This window comes from Lissotriton vulgaris, chromosome 6 (assembly GCF_964263255.1).
Source record: "Lissotriton vulgaris chromosome 6, aLisVul1.2, whole genome shotgun sequence".
NCBI classification, from domain to species: Eukaryota; Metazoa; Chordata; class Amphibia; order Caudata; family Salamandridae; genus Lissotriton; species Lissotriton vulgaris.
In genome coordinates this window covers 719352496-719367312 of record NC_141694.1, presented here as the reverse complement: position 1 = coordinate 719367312, position 14817 = coordinate 719352496, and the positions used below count along the sequence as shown (strand labels likewise).

The following is a 14817-nucleotide window of genomic DNA, read 5'->3' as shown; positions in this document are numbered from 1 at the left end:
GTAGTCTTGAGTTATGGTGTGGCGTGGGTGACATGGAAATTGTGGGGAGAGTAGAAAGTGACCATAACCCCCTCTGTGTCTCCCACTCATGGTGGAAGGCCGCACGAACCAACTTAGTGCCAGGTAGTGGGAGTGTACCTGTTATGGCTAATGACTCAAGACGGGTGAGATGGCCATATGTCCTGGCCAATTTGTCCACCTTGGAGTCCATTAATATGGAGATAGTCAATGCTATAGAGGCCTTGGCAAAAGCAGACCCGGTAACACCAGACTCTGTCCAAATGACTGATATACATGACACATTCTTCTCTTTGATAAAACTACACTTTACCAAGCCTTCAAAGATTACCAGAAAAGTACCAATTACAATGGCGACCTGGTTCAATAAACAGTGCAGGGTGGCCAGACTGGAGTTGGGCAGAGCACTCAAAAGCAGGGACAAGGCCTCGATTAGCGCCACTAGGAAATATTATAATGACAGTATCCGCAAGGCCAAGAAGCTGTGGGATGAGGAGTACTGGGAGGAGCTACTCGAGGCTTCAGGGCAAAAGGATTCCAGACTTTTCTGGAAAATTGTGAAATGGGGAAGAGGGGGCGCCCCCAACAATCCTGACAACAATGTCGATGAGGCGTTGTGGGTAGAATATTTTAAACCCCAGTATGCTGAGAGTAGGGATATAATGGCCATTGAACCAATCCCTATGGTATTTTGCAAGGGTGATTTATTTTCAACTAAGGACGCGGAACATGTAATAGCAAGTTTGCATGGAGGGAAAGCCCCTGGGTTGGATGGAATCCCTTCAGATATCTTTAAACATGACAAGGTTCAGTGGGCAAAATACGCGACCTTGTTGGGAAACGGTCTAGCGAAAGGGGCAAAAATCCCAAATATATGGAAGGGGGCAATAATAATACCGATCTTTAAGAAAGGCGATCGGTCACTCCCGGCAAATTATAGACCAATAAGTTTGCTGCCCACCATGCAAAAAGTAGTGGGGAAGATGCTGGTCGACAAACTTATGGCCTGGGTAGATGACAACAATGCTTTATCCCCCTTCCAGGCAGGATTCAGACGTGCAACTAGTACGGTCGACCAAATTTTTCGTTTCACCATGTTGCGGTGGGGGACTGTACTCCTGGGCAAAGGCAGCCTCTATGTAGCATTTGTAGATCTAAGGGCTGCCTTTGATCTGGTGCCCAGGTGCACGCTGTGGGAGGTTCTGTCCAAAATAGGGGTCCCACCTGATTTGCTTACGCTGATAATGCGTCTGCATGAAAGTAACTACGCAAAGGTCCAGTGGGGGAGGAATGGGGAATCCACCACCAATTTCCCAGTCGAGCGGGGGGTCCGGCAGGGATGTGCAATGGCACCCCTGCTGTTCTCCCTGTTCATTAATGGCATTGTAGACAGGATGATGGACGCAATGGTTGACGCACCTTCGTTAGCGGGCATCAGAGTTCCAATTCTGATGTTCGCTGACGACACTTTGATCGTGTCCAAAACCCCGTCGGGTCTCCAGCGAGCATTGAACATTTTTGACTCATTCTGTAAAGAACGGGGTCTTGAGGTTAATGTAAATAAAACCAAGTTGATGGCCTTTGGGCAAAAGCGTCAATCTCGACCAAATGTATCTTTGAACAATATCAAATTAGAGTTGGTAAATGTTTTTACATACCTTGGGGTCGAGATCTCAAGTAAACTTGGTTGGTCAAGACACATAGAGAAGGCGGTGTTGAAACACCAGCAGATTTCTGGAGCACTCAGGGTTGAGCAAATAAAATCCAAAACCAGGCCTATAAAACCTGTTCTCATGGTTTATGACGCAAAAGCCTTGGGCGCAACCCTTTATGGGGCTGAAGTCTGGGGCTTTGAGAGTCTTACCACCCTTCAAAGATCTGAGAACAGGTTTGTGAGAGGGATAACTAGCCTCCCCCAAAGTACCCCACTGATACCGCTTGGTTGGGATCTAGGTAGAAGATCGCTTAGTGACCGTGCCCTACTGAGGCCTATCCTCTATTGGAGACGGCTATGGACAACCGTGGAAATAAGACACTATGCTGAGGGGTTCTTAGCATTAGCCAAATCAGATGTTTTTCACAAAATCACATGGTTAAAAAAGTTAAGGGATATCCTTGCTGAGCTTGGGCTCTCCAAATTATGGGAAAACCCACTTGGGGAAGTATTCCCTAGTAAATCCTGTATTAAAGAACTATACTGGAACCACATAGATAAGAAACTTTGGAGGAGCGTAACCTCGGAATCCATGGGGGGTAGATTTATGGAAATTAAACAAAGACCTTCCCTAGAAAAGTATTGGGACAGTATAACTGTTCCATTAGACAGGAAATTATTTTTCCAGTTAAGGGCAGGTTCTCTCCCCTTGAGGTGTGTGACGTCCAGATGGAGATCTAACAGTGGCTCGTGTTGTCCGTCATGTGGGGCCCCTAAGGAAAGCATCGCACACTTTCTTTTTTTATGCGATGCTTATGCAAATCCAAGAAAATCTTGGTTGGCTCCAGTTTGTAGGAACCTCGGTGTCCAAAGTGGGGTTGAGGGGTTGAGGATTATTTGTTCCTCCACTGAAATGTCAATCGTAGTTGGAACTGCTAAATATTTGGGGTGGGCTTGGTCCATAAGAAGGAGGGCTTTATCCTCTAATGTGTTCTGAATGTTACATTTTCCTATGTATGATTTATCCTTGCAGACAACAACTGGGAGATATATATGAATTTTAACTTTAAAATGCGGCTAATGTGTATGGTATCAGTTTTTTATTGTATAAACTCGGGAATGGTCCGTAACGCGGAGGTTTCTATATTGTAACATGCATTTAGTTTCCGCATATCATGAAAAAGCTATTTTAAATTCTAATTGATAACAATTTTTATGCTATGTAGTATGCATTTTTAATTATAAATTTATTGTTATAGAATGTTTGAAGTTTTAAGAAATGTATGTATTTACATGTGTGTGCTTTTATGAGTGTACTAACTCGAATAAAGCTTTTTCTATCTATCCAAAGCTGTTGTGGTGGCAGATGCCTTATTTTCAGTTGCCACTGTCTGTTTTTGTTGAAAATATTTCTGCCAACATTCAACAGAAAAGAGACACAAGCCGGTGGCATGCTTTTTGTCTGATCTACATATTTTTATCTTTTTCAAACGAATAAAAGATTTTATCAAGGAGTTTTATGAAAACAAGAAAAGCAATGGTCTGAAGAACACTATTCGGGAAGCCATTGTTTTTCCCCCTGTGCTGCGTGGCAAACCTAGGCATAGAAAATGAGCAGCAGGAGGACAGTCCGTCACAGGGCAAACTTAGTAATGCTTGAAAGGCGTCGACCTCGTGAGTAACCGATCCCTTTCTTTACCCGACCGTCAGCTGAAGCTCCACTTGCCATCAGTCAGATTCTCCCACCAGTAAATGACGTAGCGGGACGGTGAAATAGAAGGGGTGGGAGAACCAACAATTACCCCGTTTACCGCGGCGGACATTTGGCCCCGGTGCAGGCGTTCTACGGAGTGGGCGCAACTGCGTCTTCCAACGGTCGTGCGCAGCACCCAGAAGGTAGTGCTCGTGTTGGCCGACACGATCACGGAAGGGGTTAACAGTGGTTCTCCCATCGCGCCAAACTTTAAATGACCATCTTGGACTTTTTGTACTCTTCGTGCATTGTGGGAGTGACGTGTTTGAGAGTGCGCTGTCTTTCACAACGTATTTCTTACCTCACTTTCACAGAATGCTTCTCACAGGCGCTGGAAACTTTTCTTAACTATGTGCCTGTGAATTGATGGTTAAGGTATTTACATATGTACAAAAACAATGTGTATAATCGAATACTTGTATATGTATCTATGTGGAGATACAGTGTGGTGGGATTAGGCTAGGGAATAGTCTGGACAGAGACTGTTTATCTAAACCACCAGTTACAACTGTGGTTATGAAACAAGGTTAATAAGTCACAAAGATTCTACAATATTAATTTCATCTAGCTTCCACTCTAATCCACATTCTCCATTATTAACTAAGATAGGAATTAAAATTGAGATACAATGAATCCAGACTGGAGTGATGGCGTGCCTTATGGCCAGGCCGTTCATAAAGGTACATAAATGAAGGTAGATACACAACCTGCGTTCATTCAGGACCGCTTCTTGACACTTTGGGGAAATAATGAATGTTAACATCTCACCTGCCCTGAAAGACCAGCAGAGGATCACCCTCAAACAAAACACCATTAGGAAACAGTTTTAGAAGTGCAATGCCACCGGGATCCAGGATTCCAATGTCTTAACGAGTTAGGCACAAAAATTCATCCTGCCAGAAGCAATTCTACTTCATAAGCATCACTGGCCACTGCTAATTGGCCACCCTACTGGAGACTCTAAAGTACAATCTGCCAGTGCTGGGGCAGAAAGCCCAATAGACATCAGGGATTCATTTTTAAAGGCAAAATGGGTGGGGGCGTCCCTTTCAGGCTTCAGGTCTAGCCCCCACATGCCCAATCTGCCTCCATGGGTGCAGAAAGCCTACTAGCCCCCAGGGATGATTTTTTGTGGAGAAATGGGTGGGGCACCCTGTGAAGGCATTGTCCCTAACTCAAACCCTCAAATGGCCTGCAACAGTCTTTCTGCCACCCACCAACCTCCCAGAGGCAGGCAGATAAGCAGTCTTTACTCCAATCTGCTACGTTGAGGGGAGGGGGAAGGGGGGGTGGGATTGAAAGCCCCTTAGACACCTGAGAGTTTTTTTTATATATGTACAAGGTGTGGGGGTGGCTGAACACCCATCCACACATTGAACCTAGCCTTTACCTCCAATATGACCCTAACAGTCTTTGTGCCCCTATAGGGACTAAAGCATTTGTCTCTTTTTGGTAAGAAGGGATTTTTTTATACATATTTATAAGAGTTGGGTTCAGTCCCAATATCGTCCTACTTCTATGCTGAATGGCTGCACTTTTTGGGCTCAAGTCAGCTGCCACCTGGGAAAACCTACCAAACCCAGACATTTCTTAAAACTAGACATCCGGGGGAGTCCAGGGTGGTATGTCTTATGTGGATTCCATAATTTCTTTTCTTTACCTACAATGCCCTGCAAACCTCAAATGTTGCTAAAATTGCACATTTGCCTTGCATTTCTGTGATATTAACTTTCGGAATTAGATGGAATCCACAAAATTCCTACCACCCAGTGTTTCCCCACATGTCCTGATAAAAATGCTATACTGCTTGTGTGACTTGGTCCAGTACTCCCGACAGGCACAAATCAAACCAGGGCCAATGAGAGTCGCTCCGTTTGATGCTTGCACTAGGCCCTGCCCCAAAGTGGGATAACCTTATTATCGGGACAAGCGGGGAAATATTAGGAGGTAAGAAATTTGTGGTTCCCTGCGGATTTCAGAACTTTCCATCACAGAAAAGTGAGGAAAATATGTTTCAGTCAAATTTTGATGTTTCCCGAGGTGTCGGCTGAGCCAGAGTCCAAAATCCACAGCTACCCACTTTGCAAAAAATAGGTACGTTTTGAGTGGAAAAATATAATGCATCCATGTTGCATTATGGGCTATTTCCTGTTGCAGGCATTAGCCCTACCCACACAAGTGAGGTACCATTTTTATCAAAAGGGTTAGGTGAACTCTGAGTGGAAGGAAGTTTGTGCCAGCCCACAGATTATAGAACGTTCCATCACACAAATGTGAGAAAAATTTGTTTTTACAGTCAAAGTTTGAAGTTTGCAAGGGATTCTGGGCAAGACAACCTGGTGAGAGCTAGACAAGACATCCCATCCTGGATTCCCCTAGATGTCTAGTTTTCAACAATGCACAGGCTTGCTAGGTTTCCCCAAGTGCCAGCTGAGCTAGGGTCCAAAATCCACAGCAATCCACTTTGCAAAAAACAGGTCAGTTTTGAGTGGAAAAGTGTGATGTACCCACATTGCGTTTTGGGCCATTTCCTATTGCTGGCACTAAGCCTCCCCACACATCTGAGCAACCATTTTTATCAGAAGGCATGTGGGAGCATAGAATAGTATTCCGATTTTGTTGCACTTGTGCCTTTCAAATGCAAGCTGGTGTATAAGAAAGAATATTTTGAAAACTTCCCTCTAAATCATATGCATGTACAGGTACCCACAAATTCAGAGATAAACAAATAACTACTGCTCCTAAACTCCTTATCTTGTGCCCATTTCAGTAATACATAGGCTACCTTGCTACCTATTTATCACGCTACATATTTCAGCAAATTAATTTACCTATATACGCAGTACACATTGAAAAAACATTGTACTCTGCCTCAGTGGTTGGCACTGGGTACCTCTAGCTTCTAGAGAACCTACAAACTCTATATATCCCCTCAACAAAAAGCAAACGTAATGGTACATTGGTTTTGTAAATCGTCTCTCACAAAAAGTTGCAGATTAAAACATTGTCACAAATGGCTGTTTTTCTTACTTATTTTTATTTTTATTTATTTCAACAGTTAGTTTCTTTGGGAAAACCTTGCAGGATCCATACATATGACCCCCTGCTGAACTTGGAATTTTGTCTACTTTTGACATATATGTAGCATTCCTGAATCACCCATGGGTTTCACACTGGCTTGCATCACAAAGTGGAGGTGGGTTGAAAGCACAACAAAATAGGAAAATGGGTTACCTCTTTGAAAAATACCAAAACTGTGGTGAAAAATTAGATTTTTTCGATTCAGCTCTGCATGTTTCTGAAAACTGGAAAGATGGTGAATGTAGCACATCAACCATTGTTGATGACATTTTTTTGAAAAAAGCAGACACTTTTATCCAGAAAACTTTGTTCCTATTTTCCCCCCAAAACTCAAATGTTAGCTATATTTTGGCTATTTTCTTGGTCCCTTTCAGGGTAATTCACAAACCCTGGGTACCTTTAGCATCCCCACAACGATGGGAAAAAAAGGACGCAAATTTGCCATGAATAGCTTATGTGGACAAAAAGTTATGGTGGCTTAAGCTCAAACTACCCCCAAATAGCAATCTTAGCATTGGGGTTTTTGGGGGATGGGGGGGGGGGGGGTTGGGGCAGGCTAGCAGCAAAAGTGTTCTATATCTGAGTGCTCTTCTTAATATCTTCAAAAATTTTAATTTACAAGAAAAGTCCTTAAAAACCGAGCTTTACAAATGAGTGATTCCTATTGTTTGTGTTCTCTACCTATATATTTGGTTCCAAACTATCTCAAATAGAATATAATGCTAGAGTGGTGTTGGTTGGCAGCATGAGGTACCAACTGACAAGTTAATACAAAAACAATCGCTGTAGTGACTAGACTAGCCAAATTTGAAATTACACCTTACTCATCAGTAGTAAGCAAAATCAAAGTAGTGCCATGTTCATAGAGGACAATCAGCCAGTTAAAGCTACATATGAACAAAAAAATTAAAATTGTTACCCAACACATCTTTCTCATGCTCTGGAACTAGAACTCTCCACTTAGATTCCTCTGGGTCATTCAAATCGATGTTGATCAATCGATAATTTGGTGCCGAAGAGTTGGTCTTAAAAGTGAACACTGTGCCCTCGTTAGTAGTGTACTCATATTCAGCATCAAAGTTGTCAATCAGCTTCACCCACGGGAGAATTCCTGGAATACAAAAGCATCAATTTTCAAATCTTTGGAGGCACTTCGTGGAGCTGTAACCATTTGGTCTGGTGAGTTCTGAAAAGTGCAAACACTGCATTGGTGAAGGACAGTCATATCTTCCAACTAGCAAGGAATTCATAGAAAGTCTCAAATTGCAAGACTAGCAATTCTGCAGTATTTTAACAATACACAACCACAATTTTTTCAAGATTGGATTTTCATTCACAGCACATTTCTTTTGCAAAGTTCTGTGTCGTCCCATGCATGGCAGTATACTTAACATATCCTATTCTAGGATGATCCAGTTAAACAGGTGAATTAATCCAGCACAAACTTTTTTATTTTATTTCACAAAGCTGTGGGCAATGACAGCTGTTAACTTCATGCCCTACTGCGACTGGCGCGAGCTACAGGCAAGGGTGAATAACAGGGAAGAGTCCTTAACGTTACCACCCTGGAAGATGCAGGCAATAAGGCTCTTAGCACCCCGATAGGAGGCCATCTCACTGGGAACCACAAAGAATGTTCGCTCCAGAAAGCAATTCAGACCAAAAGCATATTTTCTTTTTCAGCGTGCTGTTCCTGTTTTTCTCCCTGCACCTCTGCAAAATGTAAGGTGCTATACAAGCTCCACCCCTTCTCTTCATGAAACGTGAAAGCAATCGTATCAAACGGCTAACAGTCACAAATGTACTCTTCTGGGGTTTTAATCTGACTGCTGTTCACCTTCAATGAAGTGAGGGGAGGTAGACTGCAAGGCTGAAACAGTTAGGACTGAAACAAGCAGGGGTTAAAATAAGAAAATGAGTGGTACCACACCAGAGGCCAACGGGGCAGGGCTTACCAGCACATCTAAGGAACTGTCAGCGGCATAAGTCTTCTGGAGCAGGACTTGGATAGGGTCAGCAAAGGTATCATTCCAATTGGAATGCCAGCTCCCAACGTTCCACTCTGGCCGCTTACACATTTTGATTTTTTTATAAAAATGATCCTTTTACACTTTATTAGCTGACCAGCATTTCCTCTTCCAGAGTTTTTCACAATAAAAAGTAAAAGTGCAACTATCACCTAAGCAGCACTGAAGCCCTAGCGCTGAACCTAAGAATACAGTCAAATTAACAAAAGCACGAGTCAATTTAGAAAATAAAAATATTTTTAATTCTTTTCATTTAACATACGCTCAGCTGCACACAAACACTAATTAGTTAGAAAATGATTAACAGTAGGAATAGAACATTACAATATATGGCTTTTACCGATAGATTGGTTGCCGATGAGTAGATAATATTCCTCTCCCCAGTACGATTATCTTGAAACATTATTAATAAATCTCATGATGGTACCACAACCAAACCTCGTTATCCCTCCCCAAAATGAATCATCAGTAGCCCCTCTATGCCAACCACTGGGCCCCAGACCTTTTCCCATTTCCGTAGGCATCTGATACACCATCTTTTCGGCTGCAGAACACAGGCAAGATCAGTTTTTCCACTAATTTGAGATTGTGGGCAAGACAGTTCCAGAGCTGAGCTGCCAAGAGCGATAAAGTCCAAACACCAGCGTAACTCCTCCTAGGTTCAGGGGCAAAAAGATCCTGAGTATAAGAAGACGGTTCTCACATTCAATGATGCAACCTACAGCGACTGATAATCTAAGAAGGCGCGGTACTGAGAATGGCTGATGAATAATACAAATTCACTGAGAATGTATCTATCCTCTACTTGTCAACCTACTCAGGCCATAAAAAGCTGGCATCATGACCCTGAGCCACAGCCTCCACAGGCCTCCGCTGTTGCATTTAGCAGCCGTTGCCTATTCTGTTCAAGGTACCGCCGAATTTTGCACAACTGCCACAAGACAAATCCACATTTGAATACAAAAAAACTCCAAAACGCGGCTGACCACAGGTTCAGCACATCAATCCCTGTAACACAATTATAAGAGTCCTGTACATTTTGCCTTCGGAACCCGCCGCAGTTGGGCTCCACTGGAATCCAGACAAGTAGGTATTAGATCATGGAAGGTGCACCAGGAAAGAAGTCACAATCTTTTAAGCAAGTCCTTTAAGTTTCTTTTATTCTTCTTTGTAAAACAAAACAAGCGATTAGGTATCAGCCAAAGGGTTTTGTTCCTATTAAATGAACTTCGTCAGGTCTATATAAACAAGGTGAAATAATCCAAGATTTCTAGTGTATTCACAATAAGATTCAAGATTATTACAAGAAGCCGCCCCACAATATGGGTTCGAATATATCAAATCGAGCCACTACGATCTGTAAGATCTTCTTAGGAATGGCAGGTGCGCCCGGCAGCAGTGTGAATTCTTTCCTGGTGCATCTTCCATGATCAATTTTGGAAAAGGTGATGGACAGAGTTTCTGAATGATGCAGAATACTCCTACCCAGTCAAGAGATCAGGGCTTGATCCATCACCGTTTTTTAGCGCACTGCACCATCCCAGCTCAGAACCTGGCCTCATGCAAATTAGTCTGTTCCTGTCCCAGTGCATGATGGGAACAGGGCGGACCAAACTACCAAGCCAATTCTTCACCAGAAAGGAGACAAGCTACCGGGGACCGGTTTCTGGCATTTCAGCCGTCATCGGCCCGGCTTGCTTGAATCCTGATGGTGCAATGAGCTAGGGACTCACGTCTGAGTATATCCTTCCACACTTAGTGTGGATAAAATCAATTTTGGAAAAGGTGATGGACAGAGTTTCTGAATGATGCAGAATACTCCTACCCAGTCAAGAGATCAGGGCTTGATCCATCACCGTTTTTTAGCTCACTGCACCATCCCAGCTCAGAACCTGGCTACATGCAAATTAGTCTGTTCCTGTCCCAGTGCATGATGGGAACAGGGCGGACCAAACTACCAAGCCAATTCTTCACCAGAAAGGAGACAAGCTACCGGGGACCGGTTTCTGGCATTTCAGCCGTCATCGGCCCGGCTTGCTTGAATCCTGATGGTGCAATGAGCTAGGGACTCAGGTCTGAGTATACCCTCCCACACTTAGTGTGGATAAAATCAATTTTGGAAAAGGTGATGGACAGAGTTTCTGAATCATGCAGAATACTTCTACCCAGTCAAGAGATCAGGGCTTGATCCATCACAGTTTTTTAGCTCACTGCACCATCCCAGCTCAGAACCTGGCTACATGCAAATTAGTCTGTTCCTGTCCCAGTGCATGATGGGAACAGGGCGGACCAAACTACCAAGCCAATTCTTCACCAGAAAGGAGACAAGCTACCGGGGACCGGTTTCTGGCATTTCAGCCGTCATCGCCCGGCTTGCTTGAATCCTGATGGTGCAATGAGCTAGGGACTCACGTCTGAGTATATTTGATATTTGATATTTGATATTTGTGTTTTTTTTGTAAAGCGCTACTATCGCTCCGGAAGGAGCATCTTGGCGCTGCACCTACAGCAGATCTACTTGGATAGCATGAATCAGATAGCTGCGAGAACTGAGGAGTCAGATTGAGGGTAAATCCACGTCTTCAGGGCTTTCCTGAAAAAGCTTTCTGAGGGGGCAAGCCTAAGATTAGGGGGGAGGCTATTCCATGCCCTAACAGCAAGGAATGAAAAGGTCTTTCCACCTTTTGATTTTAATTTGATTCGGGGTTCAGAGATAAAATTAGCGCCTGATGACCTCAAGCAGCGAGTAGGAGTATAATGCTGAAATCGCTTGATCAGGTAAGTTGGGCCCATGCGCTTGTTGGCTTTAAAAACAGTGACTAAAAGCTTAAACAAGATTCTCTTGTGGAGGGGCAACCAGTGAAGTGCGTTGAGGGCTGCGGTGGCCGAGGACCTACGAGGGAGTTTCAGGACGAGTCTGGCAGCTGCATGTTGAACGGTCTGCAGTTTTTTTAGTGAGGACTTCTTAATGCCTGCAAGGAGACCGTTGCAATAATCCAGCCGGGAAAGAATGAGAGCAACCGCGACTGACTTCCTGGCTGAAATAGGCAGGAAATTAAAAAACTTCTTTAGCTGGCTGATTAAGCTGAAACAGCGTCCTGCGGTGATACGCACATGTTCATCGAAGCTGAGAGAAGCATCGAATTGAACTCCCAAATTGCGGGCTGACACAACCGCACTTGGTGGTGCTTCAGAATTATGGGGCCACCACTCTTTAGGAGAAAAGAGTGTGCCTTTACAGAGGGGTATTATTTCGGTTTTGGCGCTGTTACATTTCAGATGATTTAGGTTGAGCCAGGAAAAGACTTCTGATAGGCAATTTTGGAGTCTAATAGCAGCGTCAGGGATTCTTTTGTCAATGGTGACGACAAGTTGAGTGTCGTCAGCATAGGATGTCACTAGAATCCCATGTGACTCAATCAACGTAAGGAGGGGGGCCATGTATATATTAAAAAAGAGAGGGCTCAGGATAGAGCCTTGAGGCACACCTGAAATAATGGGGCGTTCACCAGAGAGGTAAGGGCCTAAGGAAACCGTTTGAGAGCGGTTGGACAGAAATGAAATTATCCAGGCAAGCGCGGAGCCCGAGACATCAATTCCACGCATCCTGCTGATAAGAATAGCATGAGAGATGGTGTCGAAGGCCGCGGTAAGGTCAAGCAAGATGAGGACAGCCTGTTTGCCCTCATCTTGCAAGAACTTGATGGTATCAGATAACTCAATCAGAGCGGTTTCTGTGGAATGGCCGGGGCGGAAGCCGGATTGCTGTGGGTGCAAGATCTGTAGGTTTTCCACAAAGTGTTTTAGTTCCTCGTGGACTAATTGCTCGGTGATTTTACCAAGTACTGGAAGGAGGGAAATTGGGCGCATATTAGTCAAGTCGGTGGGGGATTTATTTTGCTTTTTCATAAGGGGCTTGACTATGGCCTTCTTCCAGTCAGAGGGAACAGTACCGTAGTGGAGAGATTGATTCACGATGGCATTAATTAGAGGATTGACAGCATCGACGAGGTGATGAAGGATGACTGGAGGACAAGCGTCCGTGGGGGCACCTGATTTACATGCCAAAATGGCTTTTTGCGTTTGTTGTAGGGAGACTGGTGAGAAATGACTGAGTAGGGGCGTGATTGGGTCGGATTCTAAAGTTGGAGTGGGTGGGGGGGGGAAGTCCTTATGGATATTCTGAATTTTCTCCTCGAAAAAGTCGGCGATTTGGTCGCAGAGAATTTGTGAGGGGGGAATTTCACGTGCCAAAGCCTTAGGATGAGTGAAGGATTTTACGATGTTGAAGATCGTTTGCTGTTTCTGGTTGGCTATAGGATTCTGGCAGTAGGATCATAGGTCTTTCTCCATTTTCTCTCCATACGCCTACACTTGAGATGGCAGTCAGTGAGGGCTGGAGTATACCAGGGGGCGCTAGGCTTCTTCTTATCACAAGCTAGTTTTTGAGTGGAGGGTGTAGAGTTAGCAGAGACAATTCTGTCAATCCACTGATGAAAATTTGTGGAGTCTACTGTGACATCACCTGTTGTAGGAGGGGGAGGGACAGTCGGTAGGGGGTTGAGTTTGATGCACTCAGCTACCTTTTTCCAATTCACTGGAAAGGGGGTGTGGGAGCTTTTAGTGGGGGGATGAGGCAGAGTTTTGGATTGGATAGAAAAAGGAATGAGACAGTGATCTGTCCATATTTGTGGTAGGGGGGGAGAGACTTCTAGGAGGGCCAGGTTTGTACAAATGCCGTCCAGGGTGTGCCCGGCACAATGAGTGGGAAGGGAGACTAATTGGGAGAGACCAAAAATCTCGAGGGAGTGGTGGAAATTAAGGGAGTGTGACTCGGTACGGGATTCCAGATGAAGATTGAAATCCCCTAGGAGGGTAAAGGAGGGGTAGTGGGTGAGGAGGGCTGCTAAAGTTTCGTCCAGGGAGTCCAAGAATGAAGTGGCGTTACCGGGGGGCGGTAAACAAGTCCTCCGGAGAAAGCAGAGGAAGAACTAATTTGGATGACAAATCCGAAGGACTCACAATCCTTAAAGGCGGCCAAATCAAATGTATGACATTTGAATGTATTCTTTATTATAATGGCCAGCCCACCTCCCCGACCAATGGGTCTGTCCTGCCTGATGATGGTGAAATCAGGAGGAAGGGCGATTGCAAGATCAGGGTTGGAGGCATCATGCAGCCAAGATTCAGTAATGAATAATGCATCAAGATCAGCCGATACGATAAGGTCGTGGATGTCTTGTGCATGACGTACTAAGGATCTAGCGTTAACGAGGCCACTGTTGAAACAGGTAGTCTTAAGGCAGGTTTGGGGAGGAGGTGTGAAATTAGGGCTGACGGAACAAGCGGATGACCAACCACATGATTGACAGGAGAAGGGGCCCCTGAGATCGTCTGAGAAGGCAAAGACATGGCAAGAAGGACGTAATGAAGTAAAACGCAAGGAAAGCAATGTAGGCGAGTCGTACCTGAGGGCAGGGAGTGCGGGAGCAGCATGGTCCGCGCTCAGCGCGGTCTTGGCGCGGACGGGCGCAGACGGGCTTGGCTTAGGCGCGGCTTCGGCGCGCGACCGGCGCGCCCGCTGCGCCAGCCCGCTGCGCCGTCTGGCTGGTCTACACATAATGTAGGGAGAAAAGGGGGTGGGAGTATGGCGCGACTAGAGCGCTCTCCCTGCCTCCCTCAAGATGGCGCCCGCCGTCTTCGAGAATCGGCGAGGCGGCAGTGCCGAAAAAAGGCTTGTGGGGTGTGTCAGCAGTGTCAGAGTGCCTATTAAAGTTATTCCCCTTAACTTATGTGAGCCCCCAAGTGAAACAGAATCATTAAAAACAATTCAGAATAAAAACGATCTACAACAATTTTCAGAAGGTAAAAACGCTTTTCCTGTTTGGCAAGTCGCTGCTAATCACAACGCAGCTCGCAGCCCCAGTTGCCTCACTGGGGAGAGCTACTGTAGGGCCTCCCACACTTAGTGTGGATAAAATCAATTTTGGAAAAGATGATGGACAGAGTTTCTGAATGATGCAGAATACTCCTGCCATACTCCTGCCAGAAACCGGTCCCCGGAAGCTTGTCTCCTTCCCAGTATAAGAATTGGCTTGGTAGTTTGGTTTGCCCTGTTCCCATCATGCACTGGGACAGGAACAGACTAATTTGCATATAGCCAGGTTCTGAGCTGGGATGGTGCAGTGAGCTAAAAAACGGTGATGGATCAAGCCCTGATCTCTTGACTGGGTAGGAGTATTCTGCATCATTCAGAAACTCTGTCCATCATCTTTTCCAAAATT

At 44.9% G+C, this 14817-nt stretch overlaps 1 protein-coding gene across 1 annotated transcript in view; it reads right to left on the bottom strand.

Moving 5' to 3' along the window:
* PREP (prolyl endopeptidase) overlaps nt 1–14817 on the bottom strand; it is a 721276-nt gene that overhangs the window by 338836 nt on the left and 367623 nt on the right. Inside the window, exon 8 of the mRNA XM_086926706.1 lies at nt 7426–7617. Coding sequence (XP_086782832.1) covers nt 7426–7617 — 192 coding nt within the window. The remainder of the gene's footprint in view (nt 1–7425; nt 7618–14817) is intronic.